The 27,035-nt window shown below is 41.1% G+C and overlaps 1 protein-coding gene across 1 annotated transcript in view; it reads left to right on the top strand.

Annotated features, from left to right (window-relative positions):
• FAM20C (family with sequence similarity 20, member C) overlaps window positions 1–23,106 on the top strand; it is a gene marked incomplete at its 5' end in the record, with an annotated part of 57,524 nt that extends 34,418 nt beyond the window's left edge. Inside the window, 7 exons of the mRNA XM_010009866.1 lie at window positions 9,436–9,528; window positions 11,294–11,409; window positions 19,283–19,463; window positions 20,073–20,182; window positions 21,749–21,830; window positions 21,914–21,973; window positions 22,787–23,106. Of these exons, the coding sequence (XP_010008168.1) occupies window positions 9,436–9,528; window positions 11,294–11,409; window positions 19,283–19,463; window positions 20,073–20,182; window positions 21,749–21,830; window positions 21,914–21,973; window positions 22,787–23,039 (895 nt within the window). The remainder of the gene's footprint in view (window positions 1–9,435; window positions 9,529–11,293; window positions 11,410–19,282; window positions 19,464–20,072; window positions 20,183–21,748; window positions 21,831–21,913; window positions 21,974–22,786) is intronic.
• Window positions 23,107–27,035: the final 3,929 nt, after the last annotated feature.

The raw sequence follows: 27,035 nt of genomic DNA, 5'->3' as shown, positions 1-27,035 counted from the left end.
TGTGAACTCTGGAATTTCAATGGCAGATATATCATGTTTGGGGAGAAGAAAAAATCCAGCAAGCTGAAAGAAATTTGACCTCTGCTGTGCTTCTAATATGTTTAATGTTATTGTTCCGTTAAATCCCTACCGTTAATGACCCCAGACATATTAAATAACATTCTCGGGGCTGAAGAAATGCTTCAGACTTCTAATTTTACACATATTTTTCTTCTTGCACTCTCAGAGCTCTACAAATATTATATATTGAAGAACCTCTGTAGAAAATATTCTGCAGTCTTCTTCCTGAGGAAAGGCTGAAGGTACCTGGGAACTGTTTGCACTGCCTGCTTTTCAGAAATAGTCTTTGTAGCTGTATTATTTTTCATGTTTGCAATTTATGGCTAGCAGACGATGTACAATAGAGCCTCAAAGGGATAAATCAAGGGGAAAGATGACAGATATCATGGGCTTGGCATGGCATAAATGCTCACGCCACTTTTTAAGAGCGCAAAGGAATCCTAGCCATACAGGGGCAGAAAATACTGATAGTGATACAGTTTCTTAATTAATATAACTTAAAGAAAATATCACTGTAGCACCTCATTAATGAGGTCTCCTGCTTATTTAATTGCTATGAGGCTTTTTTCTCTTTGCTGTGGCAGCAGCATTAACCATGTTAACACTGGCACTGGGAACTCCTTTGCTGTGATGTCAAGTACCTCTTAATTTTTTAATTCCTTTGTGTCAAGTCAGGTTTCTATCTATCTCAAAGATGAACCAAACCTTATTTCTGGGTTAAGAATTCTTTTACCTGCAAACTAAATTACTGACAGGAGCTTCCCAGAGCTTGCCTTTCTCTCCATACACTGACTCATTTGTGTTTGTGTACAAGCCCTGCTTTTTCTGGATGATAGAAGAACATTTCTAGCCAAGAGGCACTGCCACTTAGCCAGCCATGGCATCGGTGCTCATCTGTTCTTAGTCCCACATCCCCTCTTCCCACCAGCATCTCAAAAAAGGGAGACAATGAATTTGTAGCAAGACCCACACCTTTGCACACCTGCAATTTCTGCATGCGTGTGCTGCCTCTTGCATAATCAGCATACACAGTATGGATTATATACCTCCCACCAAGCGCCCTGTGCAGAGCGTAGGCTTCTTTAAATCAAGGTATGAAGACCTGAGTTTCTAATTTTGGAAATACGCACTTCAATCCCCACTACTGGCCAAAAAGCAGCCGTGCGTGTCATTACTTACAACAGAAGCAGCTCTGTACATGGCTTACAGAAGTGGCTGTGAAAAGCATCTTTATTGCACTTATCCCAGCATTTTGGTAATAACCACAATCAGCCCTTATCCCATAGTGTTGGAAAAACTCATCTTAACTGAAGTATTTTAAACTTGCATGCTTTCTAACACTGTGTCTGCCTCTTAAATTTGAGATGTCTGCGGGGTGTGGGAGAAAGCTATGAAGAATGATCCTACTTGTCTGCTCACACCGTGTCCAGTTCCACAGCAGGCGGTATGAGATATTGTTATAAGTGTTGGATTATGCATTAAGTGCACCTGCATACATCAGTCTAGAGTTTGGTAGCACTGGAGCTTAGCTATCTCTCTGGTTTTGTTTGGCTTACCTGCTTTGTAAGAGCATTTAATTTTGCTTTCTTCTCAGCCAGCTTCTAAATAACAATAATAATAGTAATACCCATAAACAACTGTGAATCTGAGATCTGACCAGGCTGAGAGTGCAGTCCCCAGCACAGGGACCCCCTCTCTTTAGCCATGCTCCCTGGGAGCAGGAAGGGGACTGCTGACTGTCATGCTGAAAAGCACGGGTGAGGAAGACATCCTGACAAATGTGCTTGCACTCATATTTTTTTCCCATTTGTTTTTCCTATGGTGACAGGCAGCTACTTACTGGGCAGAGCTGGAAGTAATATTCTGAATTGCTGAAGGAAATTTTCCCAGTTGATCAAACTCTTTATGTGGTTTGTGCTGATCAGAGATTCTCTTCATGTCTTATGTATCTGAAAGTACAAAAGAGTGAATGGAAAAAAGAGCTATTCTTCTGTGCTGGTAGACAATGAAATGATGATTGGTGAGATTATGCCTTGACTTTACTGTCAGCATAGTGTCAGTGAAGGCAACGGTATAGAGAGGGTACATTTTGCAAAACTAATACCAAATCCAGATCACTAGAAGGAACAGAAAAACCCCAAAGAGGAGGAAGATGTCTGGTTTCATTATTATTTTTTATATTTTAGTGCAGAATAAAATGAATATTTCATATTCTTGGAGCATATTAGTTACCCTGATTATTCATCCCTTCATGTCATATCTGCTTTTGTAGTCAGGAGTGGTAACTCAAATTTTGCTCAGGTGAAAATCTGGTTTTAAATATATATATATACACACACATACACACACACATACACACACATATGCATCTGTGTGTGAGATGGCAGGAACCTTTCCCTGTTGCTCCTCTGAGCAAGGGACAAAAAAAAAGGACAAAAAAAAAAGGTTTTGCACAACCTTTTCACAAATGCCCTAATCTACGTACAGAAATCAGAGCTTGTTTCATTGTCTTCTCAAAGCAGTGCTGATTTTAAGGGGAAAGCCTAAATTAGGCTTTCAAAACTTTGGGTTGGTTGGGTTTTTAATGAACTAAAAATAAATGAATTGTCCATAGTAAAGAAGGGGCCTCTGAGCTGAAGAAAAGGTATTAAGGCTTAATTCCCAGGTCTTGGCTTGGAGATGCTCATTTCAGGAATGGGAGTCAGTTGTTCTGGCATGTCTATTGCATCTATTCCTTCCTCAGAAAGGCACTCAGATCAACTGCAGAAGGTCTTACGGTCATGGTTTTGCCTTGGTCATGGAGTGAGGAGGAAAGGTGAGACTGGAGATTAGCAGAAGAGTAAGGCCAGCACGTGAGGACAAGGAGGAGAAGTCTGTAGCCATGGGATTGTGAAGGACATTTTGAAGATCACATTATAACAGCATCTGTCAAGAACAGTTTAGGTCTAGCTGATCTTGCCCTGGGGCCAGGGAATGGGTTAGGTGACCTCCTGCGCCTTTTTTTCTTTGACTCCTAAATGGAAAGAAAACCACCTTAATAAACTGCTTCCCTGTGGATTTTCTCTCCCTCTTCCCCTCACTATCCTCCTGTGCCGGGTAACACGATGCTTATATATAAAAATGCTCTCTTGGAAGCTTATTGTCATTCTCTTCATCAGAAGTTTATGATTTATATTAAGCTAACTGGTCCTTGAGCATGTGCTGTTGTCAAGCTCTCTTCGTCTGCTCGGGAGAAGAGCACTCTGGGGCTGGCATGCAACAGCATGATCTTGGTATTTATCCTTTTGGCGGTTTGCTAATTATTCCTATTGCTATCACATCCCCGTGTGAATTTCTGTCTTTTGCCACTGTAAATAGTCTCTCATTTTTTCTAGCTGCAGAACTGCTACTTAAATGGGAGAAGCCGGAATATCCTGCAGAGGCACATATTGTCATTTCAATGATAGCGATGAAACAGGCCAAACATCCTTTCTGTACCACTTAAATTGCATGTCTTTGCATTCGTGGATTGGCCGCTCATTTGCTGGCCTGTCTTCTGCTCTTGTAAACAGCTCGTATCGTTCCTGGGAGTGCTCTTTGTAGCAGAATGCTTTGATAAAGCCAAACCCATCAGCTGCCAAGACTCCTTATGGAGTCAGAAATAGGCACCAGATATCCTTGCTACTGTAGTTGTAGCTGCATTAGCAATATCATTTATCTTCCTAAGGACTTACTAAGCCACTAAAACATACTATAAAATTCAGTGGCATTTTTTTCCACCTGCTCTAGCTGGTGGCAAACTCATAGAAAGCCTTCCTGGATGATACAGCTCTGCATGCAAAATCTAAGCACCCTCCTAAAGACTGCAGCTGCCTCAGAGACATTGTTTTATTTTCCACGGGCTGCCTCCTTCACTTAGAATAATAAGCTTTAGATTATCTCAGGGCATTCTAGATCCCTCTGCTGCACAATCCAACTTGACGTAAGTGTTGTGGGGGAGCAGAAAATCTTGCAAGCAGACACTGGACTTTCAGTCTGAGTTTTCCAACAGTACAAAGAAGAAGTTCATAGGCGAGGGCTGGGGAGATTTCATGCCTGTCTGTGTTCAAAGAAAGGCTCTCCAGAGTTGATGCAGCATCTGTGCTTCAGTTGTTTGCCAGAGCAAGGGGCTGCCTACAAAGTTCTATCATGGTGCTTCCAAATGTGAGAAGTTCCCAAGTCCCCACAGAGTAAATGAAACAGCAGCCCACTACTGAGTGACAGCCTTTTAGTCTTGTATTAACTGAACTTTAGCATTTAGGTAACACTAACATTAACTGTTAAGTCTGCAGTTCAGCTCCAGGACAGGTATTTAAACACCTTAAATACTCCATGGGAAGAAAGGAAAGCTGCTTTCAAAGGAGAAGAATAACAACCTATAGCTGTGGGTAGACTCAGGTAATCTCCAGTTACCTGTTCTGGTAGCCACATTACATTCTTATCAATGTTGGTCCTGTCCCTGCCAATGTAATTACCATTCCTCATTGTTATGTCTCTTAGTGATTTTTCTGCTGCCAAATTTCCCTGGCCAGACAGTGTCAGGGTCGCCGCCTGCAAAATTGTCTAACCCAAGCAAACCCTAATGCAGAAAAAGCTTGTTGTTGTGATCCATAATCATCCCTAATCCCTGTGGCTGATTCCCCTGATTACGTGTCAGAACAGGAGCACAACCTATTTAAAAGGAGCTGTTTTCAAATCAGCAGTACATCCGTTCATTAGTTAAGGTACCCATGTTTGACACAAAAGGTGTCTCTGAAATGTCTCTGGATTGCAGCATAGGAAGACAGCATGTGTCTGTCAGGATAACACTTCACTCAGATTGGGCTGTTTGCCCTATTTTCTAGCTTTTTGGCTGCTGTACAGATAATAGGACCCCTCTGGAGCAGAGGAAGTCTGGCAGTAAGGCAGGATTCTTTCGAGTAATACATGGCCCTGGTGGGTATTCATCCTGGTAATTTAGGCAGGTGTATGCAAGTGATCCTGGAAACTAAATATAGATTTATGTTAAAGGTTTAGTTTCCATAATGGTGTTTTCTGAAGAGCCCGCAGTCTCATCCTGGTGATAAGGTTCATAAATGGCAGAAAAAAAACCCCAAAGCAGACTAAACCCCAATAAATTATTAATGTTGCCTTTGGGTGATCAAGTAATTGGGAAAAAAAAAATGTTTACAGAAACATTTAAGAAAAGCTTGAGGCTTTGCAATTACATCTACATGCAAATCACCGCGTTGGTTTATCCACATACTACTGAACACCAAAACATGTCCCAACCATAGCTAGAATGGAGCTGACTCACCAGATTTATTCATGACTGTTTATTTATCAGAGTAGCTTTATTTCTTCTACTTGTAAGCATGAGTCGCTTTTGTAGCCACAACATAAGATCACAGTTGCATCTCATCTTGTGTCAATGCAAACGTGTGTATATCCTGTTTAAAATAATTCTTTACTTCCTGTGTTTTCTCTGAGTTGTGCCATAGTGGGGAAATTTTTAAGGGGTTTGATTTCCCCATAGTTCTTATTTCTCCTCTACTAGTGTTACCGTACTTATTTGTCTTTTCCTCATGCTGTAATTGGTCTGGTGCAACTGTGCAATTTTTAACTGTGTGCAGTATCAACAGACCTCCATCTGTCTCTCCTTCAGAGCTTCCCAGCCTGCCATTATAAATATCTGCCAAATCTTTCTCCAAAGAAAAGATCACCAGATTCCGACTGTTTGCAAAATAAGAGCCACTGCCAGCCTCTCCCACTGTCTGCAACCTGTGCAGAACCTGTGTCCTGCACATTGTGAGATGTTATTGCTGGCACTGAGGAGCTCTTGACCATTGCTTTCATTTATTGTCCCTCAGAAGCATACACTTCTGCAGGGGTTCAGTATATTGGTCCGTTTGCTCAAATACTTCATTATGAATGGCATTTTATTAGAAAATAACCTTCAATAGCCATCAGGTAGTAAAACCAAAATAACCTGAGGGTGAAGTTTCCCCTTTAAAATGCAATGCTGATTTGAAACATGCTGTGGGATGAATCACATCCAGTGTTGTTTTATAAGATGCTTTACTTGACCTGGAAGGGACTCAAAGTGCATGCCCCTTTCCCAGCATGTCACTTAGAGACTAAGGACCATTTACCATGATCTAAAGCTGGATTAACTGATAGGACATGCTGACTGTACATCCACGTTGCTGAGAGCAGAATTTGGTCTTCCACCTGTCTATACATATGCATCAGAATAGATCATTAGAAGAATTTGCACCAAACCAGGCAATGCATTGATTAGATTGCACACAGTAAATATAGCAACTTTTTTAACATGGATGAAATAACATCATGTATAAACATATTTGGATAAAGTAAAAAATACAGATTATGATGTAGGTGCTCTTTTAACACTGTTAAAGGCATTCTCATAACAATCCATTGATTCCATTGAGTCAAAGCTGTGTTAGGCTCATGTGGCTTTTTTAATTCAGTGTGTACCTTAGGGCTGTAATCATCACACGTGTTAGTGTTTGCTGGTGGTATAGCAGCTTACCGTGGCTGAGGAATTACCAACGAATCTCTTTAGGTGCTGTTGCAGACATCAGTTAACAATAAATATATGTTTTGATAAAACTCTTACCACCTAAAGTCAGATCCAAGCAACAAGGTTCCTGTTCCATGTATGTGGAATAAGTCAGCAGAAAGGGTTTTTCAAGAATATTTCAGGAGATTTTGTGTTTGAGTCTGCTACATCTTAGTTCTGCAGAGGTTTGCAAAGCAACATAAAGAATGTAGAGCAGTTTGGAAGTTTGATATATCTTCCTTCCCGACTACATTCAAAATAACCCAGTATTTCCAAGACATGGAAAAGTGGGTACCATACTGGTTTGCCATGAGTATCGACCATAGGGACTGGATAAGTAAAGGCAAACACCTGAAGCACCAAAGAAACTTGGGAGTCTGTTTCATGGTGTATAGTCAGGTTCCAAAAATACTGCAGTTTCCATTGTCTGGATTGCACTGTGGATCTGGTGTTCATTTCTCATGGTTTTAGGACAATCAAGTTCATGGTTTTCTAGGAGAGTGTGCTATGACTTAATAATACATTATGACGGGAGAGAAATATGTCCAAACAAGTGTAAGCCTGCAGGACAGCTGTACTTGCTCCCAAATGAATAAAATCTTTGGCCATTGCCGCGGGTGGCAGGGATGAAATAGAAAAGTGAAATTAGAGAGACCGGACTATCCTGGAGGTGATGTACTGGCTGCCCAGCATGTCAAGTTTGCAGCTCAAAGGAGCTGGGCTGGGGATACAGCTGTGCTTGCAAGACTGAGATCTAGCCCTTATTTAAGTCTGATTTTCTGGAGCAAGATTTTCTTGTGAAGGAACAGCGTGATTTGGTTAAAGTCTTTGGGAGATAAAAAGCAGATGGCATTGATTAACTAATCGTTAGTATTTTCTGCAATTTACTAGCTGTGCTGATATGCATAAAGTTTGCAAAAGCTTGGGATGAATCTTTCTCTCTTTGATATGTTCAATAATTGAATATTTTAAAATCTGGAGAGGAGGGAAGTTACATACAAATGTGTAATTTTCTGCCCAACAGAAATATGTTAAGATTTTCCTTTGAATTTATATTCAGGGCTTGTTTCTTCATTTTTGAAGGGAATATTCATGACAAGGTTGCAGCTCTCCTAGCTCTTGTCTTGGTTGCATGGTGCATTGTGTAATGTGTTGTAGGTTTCTGTCTCTCCCGTGTTCCTCTTTATTGGTGTGCTCCTTCTGTTTTTGCATTTATTATGAAGACAAAGCAAAATATCAAAATATTTTTATTTTATGCTAGGCTCACTTTTAGCTTGTCTCCTTGTGAACCCTTTGCAGCCACAGCAGAATCCTAGTGGGACTTCTGCCAAGTGTTGGCCACCTCTGTGACCACTACTATGACAGTGGTCAGTGCTGTTTTGGCTAGAGCATCACTAGGGTGTTGGAGGCCCCTCTGACCTTGAATTACATTGGATGCGAATCAAGTACCTTGATGTTGTTTCTATGATGGCACTTGTTCATCATTTAGGGTGAGATAGAATACCTTGCCAACATACTAATATAAAGAAGAATGTCTGAGAAAGGATGTCAGCCTTTCAAACCCTGATGGTTGCATAGCGAAGTCTTCATATAGCCAAAACATACAAGACTTATCCAGTTCCTCCAGCAATGTGGATACAGGGGGGCTGTTGGGCAGATACCAGTCCTGGTAGTCATGGTGGTGAGTGGACACAGCTTTGGGTTCCCAACAAGCCCCATAAATAGGACTTACAGAAAATTCTCCGAAGGTTTGGGCTCTGAACCAGCAAGCTCTGAACAAGCCCAAAGCCTTCCATGCAACAAGGTTTGGTGCAGAAGCTCTTTTAATTTCTGTATTTTAAGTGTATAGCATGGGTGACGCACAAGCTGTCAGCTGGCCACCTGTGACTGTGGGGAATGAGAAAGTGCTTCGTTTTCCTCTTGTAGGGAACTGTCCTCCCTTGCAGATGCTCTGCAGAACAGCTTTGCAGAGCTTATCTCCCATTTAAGATTTCAAAACAGGGAACGATGCAGGTTGAGGTGGGGTGCAGACATGGTACTGGTCAACTTCCTCAGTTGTGCTCCATTCAAAAGCCATCAGAACTGGAAATTGCCTGAAGTGGGACAGATTTGCTCCTCTGTTATGCAGAGCTTTCTATTTTCCATTGAGTTCAGTATTGTAGCCTTAGCCTTCCTATTTCCATCAGAATGGCATATTTTATTGGTTCTCAAACTGAAGAAACAACAAATTCTGCATCCTCTCTGGAGCATGGTCTTGTTAATATTCTTCGAAACATGACATGTGTCATGGCCGTCAAACTGCAATGATCCCATTTCTTCTGAAATGAGAAAAACATGTCACTTTGGCTCTCCTAATACAAAGGGAGAGTCATATTTTAGGTAAGAGCTGCATGGCTGCCAAAGATGAAAGAAAAATGTTATTACTTTTGGAAATTTCATAATTACAGTTAATGATAATTTAATGAAATGACATTGTCTTCACCGCTATCACTGATGAAATGTTTGAGAGTGATAAAGCAGGTCTTCTTAAATACAGCTAAGAGTCTTGCTTGAGGAATAGGTTTGTGACTGCAGCCTGTGTGCACAAGTCTTGAATTCCTATTTTTTGTTACAGTAGTTTAAAAAAGAGGATAAAATAAAAGCTACATGGCAAATAATGCACGTATGAAGTATTTAAAGGCCTTCCACTAAGCAAACAATACTGAACTCCTGAATAACATGCTGATGACTGAGTACTGCTCCTTAGAAATGCTAACCCTTCATTAAAACACTTTACTTGTTTTTCTTTGCAGACAAACCAGAGAACAAGAAACCCCACCAGACTTTTTTTATTTCTCAGACTATGAAAGACATAATGCAGAAATAGCAGCATTTCATTTGGACAGGCAAGTAAAACGGGTTTGCATTGAAAGAAAAAGTGGAAATACTGTGATAGGTTTCTGCACTTGGCCAGCCCTGTAAGTGAACTACTTTTAAAAGAGGGGAAAATGAAACAAAGGTGGGCAAATGCCATGAATAAATGAAATGGCAGTTGATGAAAGGGTAGATTAATAATTAGGAAGTGTGACTTGCTTTGGGAATGAGAAACCTGGCAATAAGTAGTTCTCAAAAAGAAAGAGAAATTATACTGAAGGGAAGCTGAGAAATTAATTTCCCCTGTGATCTTGAAGAGGACCCGTCTCCTGGGGAATATGTCACATAAGTGTGAAGGGAGCCTGGCTCACCCCATTTAGCTCCAGGGCGTACAAATCCAAGCAAGACATGGGGAATGGTGTGAGTATTCAGAGAGGAATGATTGAGATAGGGAGGGAGGTCTGGTTTCACAGCAAAAAGCTGGGGCTGTCCCATATCAGGAACAGGCCACACGACAGTGGGACGTAGAGGGCAATGGTAGTCATCCCGTGCTCCTGTTAGCTGAAAATGTCTCCTTGGGCAGAGGTAGCGCAGGATATAGTGGATACCCCAAGACTGCCGAGACACTGCAGCCCCTCAGCCTGCGTGGATTAGGAGTGGGAATTAATAATTAGTGATGAAGCATTAAGAGTATGGCATTTCACAGGCTGAGTTAGAACTGAAGCATCTTTCACACCCTGAAGTGCCAAGAAATACCCTTTTGAAAGCTTGAAGCTTTGGGGCCACAAATTATCTGAGGGGTAGTATTGCTGCCTTCTGGGTTGATGGTTAGGGTAAGGAAACCTATCAGCAGGTGGCTCAGGGTAGATTTGCCATTAAGAGCCATCCTGGTCTGATTCTTCAAGGGTCTTCCATATTTCATTGTTGTCGACCTTGGTGTTGATCCCTTCTGCTTAATATTTTATATTGCCATTTTAAGCAGATGGTGCTGTAGAAAAAAAAAAACATTAACGAAGTTCCTACAGGAAGGAATGTTAAACATCCCCACACTAAGCAGAAAAAGCAGTTGCTACCCAATGTAGAAAATCTTACCAGCAGGCAGTGGACATAAAAATACCACCTATGGTGAAGCTTTTCATAGGGACTTTGCTCTTTTACTGTATCTAATACCAATGCTTTGTAGGGAGTTTTTGATCTTCTAGTAAGGCAGGGAAGTTTGGGGTAGAGAAAGGCTCTTCACCCAGCCTTTGCCAGCAGGAAAATCTCTAGTCTCAGGAAGATTTTTTAGGTTGGTATAAGGGTATTAAAACAGAGAGAAGCAGAAGCAAATAAATCAAACAAATACTAAGACTGTCATGAAAAAAAAATACTATTAGATGGTGTTTATGGAAGAAAGAGGCTGAAATCCCATTCCTCAAGTCACTTACTTAAAAAATGGTGAGCAAAGTGCATGTTATAACAATCCCGAAGTAGCATAAAGTCAAAAATAAGTTTCTACTGTCTGTTATTTTTGGAATTTTATGTATCTTCATCTTTTTCATGGAACAATGCGTCCTCATACTCTTCTGTGTTTTGCATCTTCCCCATACTACGTAGGCAAGTCAGAGCTAACCGTATTCAGGACATATTTTGTAATATATTATACAAAGGATTATCTAGTTTAAAGCTGATGGGCTTTTTACTCCTTGAAGACCACAGATAAATGTGCCTTCAGAGTGTAATGAGCCTTCCTAAAAACTATCACTATCATTATAGTTTAATCCTTTACATAAACTGTCTGTTTTCTTTCTCTTCCAGGATCCTGGATTTCCGTCGCGTGCCACCAGTTGCAGGCAGACTGGTTAACATGACGAGAGAAATACGAGATGTTACTCGTGACAAGAAGCTGTGGAGAACATTTTTCATCTCACCAGGTAGTCTTCAAAATAACACTGTATTCTTTCTATCCCGCTGAACACGTACTTAAGGGAACGATCTGTAGATTACTTAATTGCTCAGATATTTCTAATAGAACTGTCTTCTAGACCTTTGAATAAAAATAAATGTGGAGACACAGCCTACAAAGAAGACTTTATTGTTTTGAATTGAATGCCTTTTCCCCTTGACAAATTATCCAGAGAGACAGGCTTTTATGTTCACAAAAGCAATGTATTCAACAAATGTTTTATGTAGAGCAATTTCTAAAGCAATTTCTTCTGTTACTCTCAGTTTACCCCAAACCTTATTACTTAGCCCATTAGTTATTTGAACTTTTTTTCTACTGCAGTGTGATCCATCACTTCTGTTGGTCAGATGCATTTATTTCTTGGTTTTGACTGGAGGACCAAAACCTAATTTTCTCAGAGTCATGTACTTCAGTTTTTATTACAACAGGAGTTTGAAAAAAAACGCCAAGCAAATAAATGTGTAACATATCCTGCTTCCAGCTCAAATTCTCCACTGGGTAGAAGCCAGAGTAGGAATGACCTGAATTGTTTCCAGTTCTCATTCTTGTTTTGAGGGCTGACCCCAGGAACCAACACCACTCTCTGTTACTCTTCATTCTTTCCCAACACCTGGTAGTCCCAGCCAAGGATGTAGCTCCACAAGGTGGGGATTTTACAAACACAGGGTAAAACCATGCCCTGCTCACCAGAGTATGCAACTGGAATAGGTAAAGATGGGCAAAAGATGGGAGAAAGTAATACAATTTCTGTTGAGCAGCTGGGATGCAGAGATGCAGAAATTAAGGGTCTGAGTTAAGGCACAAAAACACATGCTGAAGTATCTTCTTAGAGAAAGCATATATAGGGAAGCGTTCAATTTTAAGCATGTAGCTCTGTTCCAGTGAGTTTAACTCATATTATTTCAGCTGTGTGCAAATGTGCTTTGCTGAACTCAGGCTGTGACTTGTGTAATGGGCAATCTGGAGCAGAAATCTCTGAAGATCTCTCCCTCACACTGTGCGTGATTGGCCAGAAGCTATTTATCCCAGATCCCTAAGACAAGGTCCAAAGACTTAATTACAGTTTCTCCTGATGTAACTATAATTTATTGCTGTTAGCTAGAAACCAGAGCCCTGTCATTGCAGAGGTTTCACTCTTAAAATGTTTATCACACTTTTGTGATCACCAATAAAGTCATTATTATGGCTGTTGCTTTTAGCTTTGTATGATGTTCAGCTGTGCAGGACACAGTTGAGCAGGCAGTTATTTATTCCAGTGACTTCACTTGTAAAATACATTACATAATTACAAAAGGCTTCATCTTACCCTGTGTTATGAGTGCTCCAATTTTACATGTACAGTTGTGGTGACAGTATGTGACGAAGGCATTTGCTTGGGTTTTTGTAGGCAAACAATCACACACAAAACAAGGCAAAAAAAATCTTGTAACTTTATGCACACAGGGTACGTTGGCTCATTTGAAATATAAGCCACTTTATTTCTGTTTTAGCAAGTAAGAAGGACATGGATTAGTAGGTTTGCTTGCTTTTTAGTCTTCCCAGGTTATATATCAAGGCTTAGGGGTAATGTTGAATGATTTCTGAGAAGTACAAAACTGTACTCAAGTACTGAACAGCTTACAGCAGCCAGAGCAATGCAGAGTTAAGGCTGCCGGTTTGGATGAAGATCTTTATCTTGTAATTATGAAATTCCAGACATCCAGGGGATGATCCAAGCATAATCCTTTATTCAAATTTATTTAGAGGCCTCAGATAAATTCAATTAAAATATTTGATTAGCTACGAATCAGGCTTTTCTGGAGAATAGAACACTTAAGCAATTAATTTTTCTTTCAATTTTACATTTCCTAAATCAATATACTCTGTTTAAATCATGTTGGTTACTTGTCAAAGTTCTTCTTTACAAGTCCCTAGTTTAATTAGTCAGATTCTCATTAACATATGCCCAACCTCTGTCTTGTATTTCATACTGACCTTAAAAGGCGGGCATTAATTAATGCTTAATGAAGAAGTAATAAGGTTCCTAAATCAAGCATTTAGAAACAAATTCATAAACCTAGCAGGCAGCTCAAGCAGCAGATTGAGAGTAGAAAAGGGAAGAGGAAGGTACTAGGATGAGCCCTGTGGCCTGGGAAGGTGAGGATGGAGAGGGATCAGGGAGCTGGGGAAAAACTGGAAGGGGCTGACTTGTTCAGTCTGGCATATAAGGGACAGCAAATTCAGTTGGTTTTGAGGGAAGAACTGGTTACAAAGCTGAGAAATTGAGATGTGACATAGAACTACTGTGCACCCACATTAAGTTATCAAGGCCCCTCTGGGATTTGCGGGTGGGATCCCTCTGGGATTCTTTCAGGTGTCTATGTCTCTGCATCTCCATCCCCAGAGGTGCTCAATGACAATTAACGGTCATGGGGCACATGGGGCCTGCTGGCAATGCATCCCTCTCCATGCACTCATATACATTTCTTGAAATTAGATGAGCACCACATATAATGGATTTATAGAAAGCTCTTCCCATTGGGCTGGGAGACCACTGCTTGCAGTGGAAACCCTGGGAAGGTAAATATTGATGATGCTCATCAGTTCACTGCGTTACTCCCTGGACCATCACGGCAACATGTTGGAAGAAACCTCACTGAATTTCCACACCTGGGCCGTCTCACTTGTCCCATTCGGAATAGAAATCAGGGCCAGGAAGCTGCAGGCAGTTGTAGCTTCAAAACATGCTGTAAAGCAGCATCGCTTCTTCCACTGGAAAGTGGAAATGGCTGCAAGCAGTCAGGTCAGTTGATGCATTAGGCTGCAATCAGAGAGAAAGCAGATTGCAGAAAAGTGCACTTCCAGGCAGTTTGGACTAAACATGAGAAATGGAATTAGGTCAGTAATTATTTAAATTAATCTTACATCCTTTGCAGCAGGGCAGACTGCAGTAGCCCTGCTACTTTTACAAATGAATGGTAATTTGCTAGGAAAAAAAGAGACATATTAATCATGTCAGCCTTCGTTTTGGAAGTAATTGAGGCAGCAGCTTAAAGAAATCAATGTTACACAGCTAGTAAGCACTATGTTTTTGTTCATATTAACCAATTCCAAGGGATTATGGACTTTTTTTCCCTCTCAGCAAACAATAGCAATTCTGAATTACCTGTTACGAGCAGGTAAAAGAAAGATCTTTTCATGCATTGTTTTAGTAAATATTCAGGACTCTTTCCAGTACTCCAGTTGCACAGGCTTGCTAAGTGTCCTCTATTAACAGTCATGCAAATCTCAATAAAATAATTGCTCTGCCAAGCAATTTGCTTTAAGGTTTCCCCACTTGTTCCTTTTCTTCCTGAGAAGAATCATTGTTCAGCTATCAGGATGATGCACAGAAAATGTGCAGATGAGTACACAGGCACTCTGGTTTTTAATTGTTCTAATTAGTTGGAGTTTCGATCACCAGACCATGATTTTTGCATGGATTTCATTATGAATTGCGTCCGTTCATCCTCACATAATGAAAATCAGACATTTGAAACACTGCTTGGGATTCTCTTGCCTCTCTAGTGCTTTGGGAAATAGTTTCATTTTTAATGAAGCAGGAGTTTGCATGCTGCAAATTTGCACATTTCAGCATGTATGAACATCCCTCCCTTTCTGGTTTGCCAACGCTGCTTCTGTTGCTGTTTCTACCCACTCTGCAGGAACACAAATTCCTGGTGGTTGTTGATTCTTTTGCAGGTGTACTTAGGGAGAGGGATCTGTACAGAAGCACCTCTATCGGGTGAGAGAAGAACATACAGGCTAGGCAATTTTAACGGGAGGAGAAAGACCACACTCCAATAGAACTTATTTCCCCTTTCCCTCTTATTTTTGCCTTGGAAAGGCCAAACCCTGCTCTCAGCGTGGGTTTGCTGGTGCAGCACTGGGCTTGTGTCTCTAGCTGTAATTTCACCCTCAGCCTGCTGTGCAGAATGTGGGTCACCTACTTAGGTTTCAAAGAGACTTGCTACCGCACCTTGAAGTCTTAAATGAGAACTGTGCTTTTCTATATTTGGTACCTTTTTTTTTATTATTTTTTTGAGAAACCTTAAAAACGAATGTTTCCCCCAAGAATTCAGGCTACTTCTGTACTTGCTGCTATAGAAGAACTAGGATAGACATATCAAGATGCCTATTCTGTATCAATCAAAGCAATTAGTTTCTTTAATAGAAACTTGAGATACAACGTCCTTTCACCTTCACTAGCCCAAGAAATCAGATGGGAGCAGTGGAGAGTAAGTATCACAGGTCTGGGCCCACAGGGAGCATAACAGCTGGCAGAAAAAGCTTTGCCATTGAAAGTAACTTCTCACCAAAAAATACATTTGTGTTTTTACAGCATGTTTGCTGTCTTAATGACAGGACACATTCTGCCATTGCTTGAAGGACTGGACTCCCATTACAGGCAATGGGGGCTCTGTGGGAAAATCAATAGCTGGAGGAGCCCAGCAGGAGCAGGGATGAATGGCATGGTGCAGGCAGCACACGTGCTGGCTCTGTCACTGCAGAAGGAAATGCCATCACTGCCATAGCCCCCGGGCCTTCCTGAGGATTTATCTGGATACAAGTGTGTGATTACTGTCAAACGATTAGTCCCAGTTACTTCCGTTGACAATATGGAGCAGGGCTTCGTTGTTCATTAAGTTAAATTCAGAAGCAAACTATTAAACACAGTATTTATCTTCCCACTGTGCAAAATGCTGTGTTTAATATAATTCTTTTTTTGAAAGGTCAGATTTACATAGTGAGCAGCAGAGGCTGCGATAGCACACGAGGGGCATTGCTGGTTACAGTGACAGATAACCCAGCACTGGCTTCAAGCTGCCAGGTGGAAGCCAGGTCATAGAAACCTGGGAAGAGAAATTGTCTCAGGCGATGAAGATGAATCTGTGTGGGTTCCCTCCCTCCACAGATGAGCGGGTGATGCTGACACAGCTGAACTGAAGCACAAGCAGCTTCAATTCAGTGGAAGCATAAACCCTCGCTGCAGCGCAGGATAGAGCCCTTCCCACCAACATACCAGACTCCTGGAGAAATAAGGCATCTCTGTATCTCCTGACTCTTAGTGCTAACCTGCAGCAAGCAGCATTTGTATGTGATTCCTTGTAAATCATCCCTTGTGGCAGCTTGGCACCCCTTGAAATGTTTCGTCTGTAATAATTTCTTCTAAGAGTATAAATCACAGATAGTTTTGGCTGAGAATACCTCAACCTTCCTGAAGGCCCAGTATGATCCTCCCATTTGCAGGCCATCTGCAGCTGGCACTGCTGCCCACAGTGCTTGGAGAACTCTTCACTTTCATCACAAATTATGGAAGAGGTTCAGAGGAGACTTGAAGCCCTCCTGGTTTTGCCAGGATGATCAAAGGAGAAGTTGAGGCACCTGTGTTAGTCCTACAAAAGCTGTGCCAAGTCCATGCTGCGATAGCATTTTTGAAAAGGAAACCTATGAGAGGTTATGAAGTGGAGGGCAGCGCGCCCAGGGCTTGCATTACGTTTGATTTGTCTAGATGTTGACTTTACACTTGGTTTTAAAATGAGCGAGTCTGAAGAAGAGTCACTGAGATGGTCCTGGAGCCAGTGCCTCTGGTGTACAAGTTAAAACTGAGGGTTTCAGGTGGTTTTTAACCTGGAGAAGCTGTCCTGAAGCTGTAGGTTGGACCAGAGGCCTCCAGAGTCTTTTCCAGCCCAAGTTTCCCTAACTGTGATTGCTTTTTTCCCTCATGAAATTTGTAAAAAGTTCTCAAAACCTCACTTCAGAGATATGTATTACTGAGTGGCTTAAAAGGAAAAATGAGTGGAGTTTCTCTTAAGACATTAATACATGTATCATGTGATGAGCAGCAACAAGACTTGTGCTGGGGGATTCACAGGAAGTAGCCAAGGACATGGTCACTTCTTAGCTCATGGGAAGTCTTCAAGCTACTGTTCTTTTATTTAAATGTTAAGGGACTAAGTATGCCTTGTATGTAATGAAAAGCTTTTAAAGGAACTTTTAAGAAAGGATATTCTATGATTCTATGATTCTGCATACTAAACCACTTTAAATTACAAAATAGAAGTACAGTCATGCTGAGTGCTCCCTTCCTTCCTTTTGTAATTTCTGTTCTTCATTTTCTTTCCTGAAATACTTTTCTTTTAGTAATTGTCAACAAGGTTTTTGACCACAGGGTAAATATTTCTGGACTGAGTCAGGATATATTTAACTGGTATGAGCCAACCCTGTGAATGTAAATATACAGTTTGGGTTGGAATTGTTCCCGAGCACAGATAGATGGGTGGTCCTTACGAGCTAGTCACAGCAAAGGGATTTGAAAAGGCTGTCTCCACAGTAAAGCAATCACAGCTTAATGAACAAATCTGATAGCCATCAATAGAGGCTTGGAAATGAAGAGCTGAGATAAACTGTCAAGGAGTAACACATCAGTCTTACAGTCCAATTATAGTAATTCTATGCAGTCAGTCCTAGATAATGCAGCTAATTAATATAATCAAAAACTTCACAAGACCTTATGGTTCTTCTGTGTTCTCGTGCTCCTCCTTCCCCAGTTGCAGCTCTTTGCTGTGTTTCTCCTTCCCTTCTGTCATCTCCAGAGCACTGGGGGCACGCTTGCTCCCTGTCCTCTTGACTTATTGTCTCCCTTGTTCTGCCAACCAGCAGCGTACCATCTCTACCAGGCGCTTTGCTGGCCATAGGTCAGGTCTGGACTGTACAATGATGTACAGAGTGATGTGCTGCAGGGCATTACTGTGATGAAAACTCACCAGCTTACCTATCCAAGCCATGGGGTCTCCTGTGGCAGGCAGAAAATTCACCAGCCCTTCCTGCCTCATTTACACAGAGCCTGCCCAAAGGGAGATCAGCTCAGAAGCAGTATTTGAATTTAGAGGCCTTGTGGGGAATTGGGAAGCAATGTGACTTCTCAGCTTCATGCATAACCATAAGGAAAGGACACAGTCTTCCTCTAATGACATTTTATGTGCATAAAGCAATGCCAAAAGAGTTGGAGCACACTGACAAGATCAGCGGTGTGTTCCTATTCTTGTTCATAGACCAGCGCTGGGGTTGGGGGATGAGCTGATCTCTCCCACCACCAGTGAATTCACATGGGAAGGGGGTTCTTGTAAAGAAGTGGCTGTTCCTGTTGGTACAGAAATACGTGGTGGCAGCTTTGGGGAGGTTTCAAAGTAACGCATGCTCCAAAAGCTGCTGCAAGTTCTTTTTGTGTGGTTGTTGGAGTAACGTGATGTGAGGAGGCAGAAATTTGTGTTTGGGATGTGTGCTGACAGAATTACATCTGTGCTATTTCCACCTTCCACACACATCCCCATGTGAGCCTTCATGGTAAATAATTCTCCTTAGTAAAACTGCCAGTTCTTCTCATACCAGCAAGTAAATGAATGAAACGTTGTTGTCTGTTCTAAAGGAGCCAACGTTTTGAAAGGTGACTTAATTTTGGGCACGTGCCACTTATTCAGCTGTGGGATTTGGGGTTCGAGCCTGGTGTAAGAAATATTCCCAGAGGATGTATCAGTCTGGGAAAATGAAAGGAGAAGGGAAAGGATAAAAAAAAAACCAAACCCTTAAATTCATTTTTTTGGAATATAAATAGACTGGAAACAGTCAGAGCTCAACATAGGGTGTGATCCCAGCCACTGAAATGAATGTCTTCCTAGTGGTTTCAGTGGAAGAAAACTATGTGTGGTAATGGGGTTTTGGGTCTGAGATTTATTTCTGCTCCTACAAACATCAGTGCTTTTATGAATTCTTGAAGAGTAATTTAAGAGTAGGTTTTAAAACTCTTTTCTTTTATTTGCCAGCCAACAACATCTGCTTCTATGGGGAATGCTCCTACTACTGCTCAACAGAGCATGCCCTGTGTGGAAAACCAGATCAAATCGAAGGGTCTTTGGCTGCTTTCCTACCTGATTTGTCTTTAGCTAAAAGGAAAACCTGGAGAAACCCTTGGAGACGTTCCTACCACAAGCGCAAGAAAGCAGAGTGAGTAGTGGGGAGCAAAGCGTTTGCCAGCTGCAAAGGGCAACAGGGAGATGAAACAGTGCTGCAGTTCCTGCCCTTGCCTGATCTAAAGCACTGAGGCTTAGGAGAGCACCTGCATTTCTTTTCCGGGTCCAGCTGCTGGAAAGGGAGAGAGTACTTAGACTCACAAGCAGCTCCAGCTTATACTCCTGAACCTGAAAGGACCTTCAATGGCAGAATTCCCTCATGGGACAGATACCACCAGTGGCTTTGACAGGATGCAACAGGACCTGCCTAACTCCTGTCAGAGGGAGAAAGATTCACTGCTATCAGCAGCCCTAAAGAAGTCTCAGATGTTTTCATCATATGACTGATGGTGCAGCTGGTCTCCTAAATCTTGAAGCTATTAGCCAGATAGTTTTCAGTCTTGTGATTTTCTTCCTTTTTCATCAGTCACAATCTTTGTCAGTTGCCTGCATTACTGGAAGCAGCCTTAAAAATTTGCTACTTCTACTTGACCCTGCCCTCAATTGAATATGATACAAGTAGATGTTTGCAAAATAACATTTTTTTTTAATACTCAGTAAGCTTTGTATGTCACATAAAATATCAAAATATTGGCTTTTCCAGATGGGAAGTTGATCCAGATTACTGTGAAGAGGTTAAACAAACACCCCCGTATGACAGTGGGACCAGAATTCTGGATATAATGGATATGACAGTTTTTGATTTCCTAATGGGTATGTTTCATCTCTTAAAAAAACTAAATGCAACATTTAATTAGAATAAGAACTATTTCTTCCTACAGCGCTCTGCATAGCTCAGCAGTTTGCTAAAGCATGGTTGAAGCTGCATTTACTGTATGTGCTGTTCTAGGTGATTATGAGAAAATGCAGATTTACATGGTTATGTATTCCCATCAGTGCAGATTAAAGGAACAGAGATGTTCCAAAATGCAGAGTGATGATGAAGGTAGGTCAGGCTAGTCTTCTTCACAACAGTTAAGGGCTTTGCAGTTTGCTTTAGTGAGTGCTTTACCATTGTAGTGTATAGCTCCTGGATGAATATGGAAAGCCTGTTCATTATTGGTATATTGTTTTCAGCCTGCAGTAGTATTCACTGCTGCTTGCTTTATAAACTGTCAGAAGGGAAAAAAAATACAAGAGGTGTTGCTTTGTCACAAAGGCAACTCTGGTATGTGTCAGGAAGGTTTTTTTCCTGTTTATGTAACCTGCTTGGAATAAAATATATTATTAACAAGCAGGTAATAGTGACCTAACCTACTCAGTGGTTAACACCAGGATATTTTAATACGCAACCCGTTCTGCTGCAGCTAATATAACCTGTAAGATGCCAACATACATACTTGATCCTTGGACACATGCCAGCATGGATGTATCCTCAGCCATTGCTACTACTGTGATTTCTGCAATAGGCTGCAGCAGGAGAGGCCAGATCACAGCTCAGGAGCCATATGCGGCATCTCTAAGTGTTTCAAGACCCCCACCATTCATAACTTGGCACCAGTACTCTGCACATTGACCTTAAAAAGCAAATCTTCTGTCTGCCTATCATGGGTGCCCAAAGAGAGCTGTTCAGCTCTACCACCGTAGTAGCATCCTGATCCATATGTTAGAACCATAATATTGTTTTGGCTTTCCAGGCAGCCAGAACTTCGGACAAAGTTCTTATTAGAGGAAAAACAGGATGTTTAGATGTGGTTCAAAAAGTTTAATACAATATTAGCAAGGTCATATGGATTAACATCCCTGCTTGAAGGATGCATTTTCCCCTCCCTAAGGTAAGCCTCACGCCTGGTACATGTACCATGGCTGCTTTCCACACCATACTGACCCAGAGCCAGAGCAGCAGGGCTCATTTTCACTAATGGAGCTCCGCTGGCTTAGGACATGGCCACCTCACGGATGACCAGGCTCCTCAAACAGTTGAGATGCCATCGTACTTGAAGAGGGATTTCCTTGGCATACCCTAGGAGGGGTTGGTGGAAGGTGAGAAGGTTGGCTACATCTTCTGATAAGTCCTTGAGAGCTTAAGTGTAAAAGCTACAGAGAGCTTGAAAAGCTTCCAGAGGCATAACAGCCCATCTTCCACTATCAAACACTTGGGGGTTTCCACAGTAGAAGCAAATGAGTCCAGTAGATCCGTTGCTTTCTCTGCCCTACAGAGCCATCGTGTTTATGGAGTGCTGGGCTTCTTGCTGAACCATGGCTTTTGTATTGCCCTGAGCTGCAGGCTCGGCAGCAAGCCAAACTGAGAAAGGTCTTTTTTTTCTCTTTATTCCATAGGTAACATGGATCGACATCACTATGAAACCTTTGAGAAGTTTGGAAATGACACATTTATTATCCACTTAGATAATGGAAGAGGGTAAATACCTTTAATAATCTTTCTGGGAGGGAAAATGTCTTTAAAACAGCCTTTGTCATGTTCTTGCTCTTATCTTTGAATAGGTTTGGAAAATATTCCCATGATGAACTTTCTATATTGGTGCCTTTAAACCAGTGCTGCAGGTATGCCTCATCTCTGGAGCTGTTTCCCATTTTATACAATTGTTCCCATTAATAGGACTGAAATGTTCAAGTGAATCTTTCATTGCATACCATGGAGAGGCAGAGATGATCCGGCCCAGGGACCCTGTCCCAAGCTGGCCCTGAGTGTTGACACTAACAGGTTAAGTGCTTTGTTGAGATCAGGACCTTGCAGGAGCATGACTGTGAGGTGCTATAAGAGAGGTTTTAAGACAAAATACATGTCCTATGGAACCCAAGTGGCAATGCTTAGTCCAGCTTGTTCAAGTACTTCACAACAGCTTTCCTCAGTGCTCATGGCCAGGATTTCAGACAGGACAGGTGACATTAGAGTTTAAGCTTAGCACAACTAGGACACAGGGTGAGCTGTGTGTCTGCAGGGACTCTGGGTGTCTCTACAGGGTGAGCTAGCAGGATCCCCCGTTGCCATCTCACGTACCCCAGCTCAATGCCACGTGTGTTATGTGTCATTGCCAAAATGGACATGATCTTGTGAATGCTGTACTGGATCCAGTTGGTGCCATACCCAGCCGAGGAACAAGAATGCTGTCTGCACTTGGCTGTAGAGCTGTGTTCCAAAACCTCTCCACCTCAAAAGGCTCCCAAAGATCACTGACTGGGCGACAATGCCAGCTGCTCATTAGGACTATGTCAGTGCCTGGTTCTCATCATTTCAGATCACATAATAAGGTTTTTACACTATTACTGCAATGCTGACTATAAGCCTTTTATCCATGTCAGGATCAATAGTGATGAAAATACTAATTTGCATTTTTTTTCTCCTTTTTCTCTTAGAATAAGGAAGTCTACCTATCTGCGATTACAGTTGTTAGCCAAGGAGGAATACAAACTCAGTCTCTTGATGAAGGAATCTTTACTAAAAGATAAAATAGCTCCCATTCTCTACCAGCCTCACTTGGAGGCAATGGACAGGCGGCTGCGTATTGTCCTCAAGGCTGTTAGTGACTGTATAGAAAAGGATGGTTATGGCAATGTGGTTGAAAATGACTTTAACACTGATGTTAACACTGTTACGACTGAGAGGTAGTGAAATGGCAAGACTACGTTTTTACCAGCCAAGTGAAGAAGATTCAAAGAGGAAAAAGAAAAAAAAAGTCTTGCAAAAGACTGTGTATGCCATTTTGTGAATTCAGTGAATTCAGAAATGAGATATAATTGTTCCCAAAGTAGGTAAAGCGTAGACTCTGCAAAGGATTAGTTCATTAAGAAAAATAAGTCTAATGTGATGCTTTTCATTAGTTCCTAAAGAGAGATTATGGAAAGATTCAGAAAATACTCAGATCATTGACAGGTAACAGTCTGATAGCAAAACACCTCCTGTCCTTTTTTGTATAGAAAGGAGGCCTTTACTTAATATTTTGTATTTATATATGGTATATCTATGAAACCCCAGACCTACCTACCAAATTTAACTAAGAGGGACGGCATACTTTTGTGACTCACAATTTATTTGTGGTAACAGTCCACTTAGTATTTTGTGTTAACCCTTTAAGTGCTCTAATCCACTGTATCTTATTTGAATTGAATGCTTTTTGTTTTCTCCAGCTACTCAGCATTTAAAGGGTTAAGGCACTAGGACCTTTTAAAGGAAAAAATAATAATAATAATAATAAATACAGTGGTTACCAGAAGGGAATTTCACTAATTGTGCATTGACAGGAATACTTGAATGTTGGTTTTACAAAGTGATGTAAAATGACAAGTTGTACTATTTGTCCATAAGGAGTTGGCAGCTTTTATCTTTCTAGACTATCATAGCTGAGCTGCTACTTTTCAACTTTGCTTTTGATAGTTTTGTGTAAATATATACATATATGGGTAAAAAGCTGCTTTCAGCAGCTCTAGGCTTACTTTTGCAGCATTTTTGTGGAATTGTTTGCAACGTGGTAAAAGTGCAATAAAGATATGGCAAAATGTGTAGCCATTGTGTCTAGATGGATTAATTTTTCACTGGAAGTGGTGTTCAGAGCAAAGCTGTGCACGCCAGCCACGTATTCCAGAAGTGGTAGTTTAAATTGTCATTCCCTTTTGTAGCAACAGCAAATGGAGCTAAAGTATTAATGATTAATGTTCATTAGTATTCATTAATATATATTAATATATGATTAATACATATTACAACTCCAATAAGGACCATGGTATTGAAAATGGCTGATCTTTCTTATAAAAGCATTGTTTTGACTATCACTTCAGCATCCCTTCCTCTTGCAATTATAGCTGTAGAAACAAGCTGTAGAGCAACACCTTGAAAAGATTATGGCTTGATGTGCTGCCCAGAGGATTTAGATACATCAGTGCCTTTGACTTGGGTAGCAAATCCCTTGTACTACCCAGAAAATCTCAGCCTAAATTATTTAGAAACATGGTGTTCTTAACCAAATAGTTTTGAATCATGTTCAGCAGAGTTCATGTAATATGTGTGGAGACTTTCAGCCCAAAAGCAAGCTATAAATTGAACAAGTAGCTGCATTTGACTTGTGAAAACATGGTGTGGTACAGAAGGAATCCCTTATTGCTCTTTTGGGTGAGGAGAGAATTTATTATGACAATATTCATTACAACTATAATTCAAAACTGTCGTTTGTTTCACCTTATGTCTTTCTTCTCAAGGATTTATAAACATATACTTTAAAACTTGTAGCCAGATAGACTAAAATGTAGGCATTTCAGTGTATTAAAATTATGAATGAGAGAACAAGCTGCTATATCATCTCATTTACTTCTAAGGTTGATATATTATCACTAAAAAAATATGTCTTTTAGTATTTTACTGCCCATTTCAAATTCCCATGGTTCATATACATAGCATACAAAGACAACACATCTCAGATTATACATCTGTCCATGAACTTGGAAAATTTCTGTTATCTCATGGCTTTTTTTCACTTTTCCAAGACCCACCTGTTATATCAGTGATGTTCTCTGTAATGCAGCACTTGCACTGCAGCTCTCTCTTTCATTAGCCAAAAAAAACCCCAAACCACAGGACTGTAAAAGGGTGACATGGGTGACATTATCCTTGCTTTGTCCTCAATGCCTGGCAGTGGTTTTCCTGCAGGTGCAGTTTCTTCTGGCTGTGAGATTGTGCCAGGACAGCAGACAAGGGCTATAAAATCACCTTCCCAGCGCAGCTCTGCTTTCTGCTTCTAGGGTTGGATCAGCCACGGGCTCTGGATCTGCAAACCAGGTTTTCTTATGGAAAGCAGCACTTGGCAGCCTCTTAGCTCAGAAAGGAGCAGATACAGACAATGGCAGCAAGTACAGTTAGAGGGTGGCTTTGCACAGGAACAGCTTGCTCTTGGGGGTCCTTGTAGGGAGGGCACAGTGGATTTGGTGTGCAGAGGTCATGCACTTCGATATGCACGTGTGACAGCAGATTACTGCAGTGCAAGACGATGGCTCTGAAAGAGTTGTCACTGTGCATTAGGTCAGTAATCCATGAGGTAAGGAGGATTAACATGATGCAGTGTAACATCTCTTTAGGAGTCCGACATATTTACCAGACAAAAAGATTCTCTCTAAGAAGATAAATAAATGTCAGAATCCAATTGGTTTGCCTCCGGATCTTGAAAATGGTTGTAGTAACAGCACCTAGACAATAACGTACCAAGAAATCTGCAGTAGTCTATCAGGGCATAATATGTTCAGCACAACAAATATAGTATGCACAATAAATAACAGATAAAAATAGATAATATACTTCTAAAAGCACCTAATTCCAACCGTATCTGACAGCCTAGAATAGCTTACTGTATTCTCCTGAGTAATCCAGATGAAAGCTTCATTTTGTTTTGCTGTTTTTCTGTTCTTTAAGCATCAAAGGAAATTCACACAAATTAAAGGAAAAAAAGCTTTCATTGCTTGAATTAGATATCCTTGTTGTGATCAGCAGTACTGGGCAGAGCCCACAACGTATATACAAGTTGGGAGCCTGAAGGAGATTGCAATGTAAACAACAGCAAGAAGTGTTGTGTAGGAGGAGGGAACCTGGGATTTCAACCTGACTGTTCCCTTTGGGTGCTGAACTGAAAATGAACTTGGCTTATGTGGCTGTTAAAGGGAGGAGTATCCAAAGGCCCTTCTGGTTCCTGCTAGTGGGTCTGTGTATGCTACCTATAGATCTGAGAGGGAGTGTTCTGCTCCCTTCCGTTGCAATGGCATTGTCCCCTTAACACACCCAAACTTCACCTGAAGACTCTCCATATATTCAAGGCTTTTGTGGCCCTAGCCTAAGAGTGCTGAGTTTTGAGCTGGACATTTACTAGAGCCTTGATAATTTGCATCCTGACGGAGCAAACTTTCTCCTAGTACTGAATGTATAACCACAAAATTAATTTCCCAGAAATTATTCCAGATATCAGTTCTTTCTGTGGACTTTCCTGTGGTAGTTATTTACTAAAACATTCAGGGCTCAGTATGCAGAAATGAACATGCACAAGAAAGATTCTTTTTAAACTGTAAATTGAGTGTTTAAGGGAAATGGTGAGTTGCCCGGGACAAGTTTTCACATGGAATTTCAAGCTGTTACTAGTTAGAAGCTGCTGGATTTCTTGAGAATACTTTTTTATGTTAGAAGTGATTGATAGGTAGCCTCTGGCTATAACTCAGTCTGTGACCAGATCAAACTGAATTACCTGCTTGCTTCTACATTTGCATCAGTAACGTACCAATCCAATGCTTGTGGGGGCTATCTGGAGAAAGAAACTAAAAGCAGTTCAATTTGGTGGGTCAAGCAACCTAAGAATTCAGGTCAGACCAGCTCTGGTTATGGGTAAAAATGAAGCATAAGCAAAAAGGAGGCTACCGATTTGTCAGTACCTGTACCTCTTGCTCTAATGCAAGGTCAGAGCAGATGTTTGTGTCTAGAGGTTGTCTTCAAGATGCTGCTCCATCTTTTTAGAGTTATTAAACACTTTCCAAAGTTTTACATTTATATAACTTTGATGTAGTTAACTTGAAGAAGTAAAGGGGTTTGGGGCACGATTTGGGCAATGCATTTGTATCCAATCCAGTATATGAAGAC

This window comes from Nestor notabilis, unplaced genomic scaffold (assembly GCF_000696875.1).
Source record: "Nestor notabilis isolate BGI_N333 unplaced genomic scaffold, ASM69687v1 scaffold9992, whole genome shotgun sequence".
Classification (NCBI taxonomy): Eukaryota; Metazoa; Chordata; class Aves; order Psittaciformes; family Psittacidae; genus Nestor; species Nestor notabilis.
Note: the sequence above shows the minus strand (reverse complement) of the source record. Positions and strands in the feature narration are given on the sequence as shown.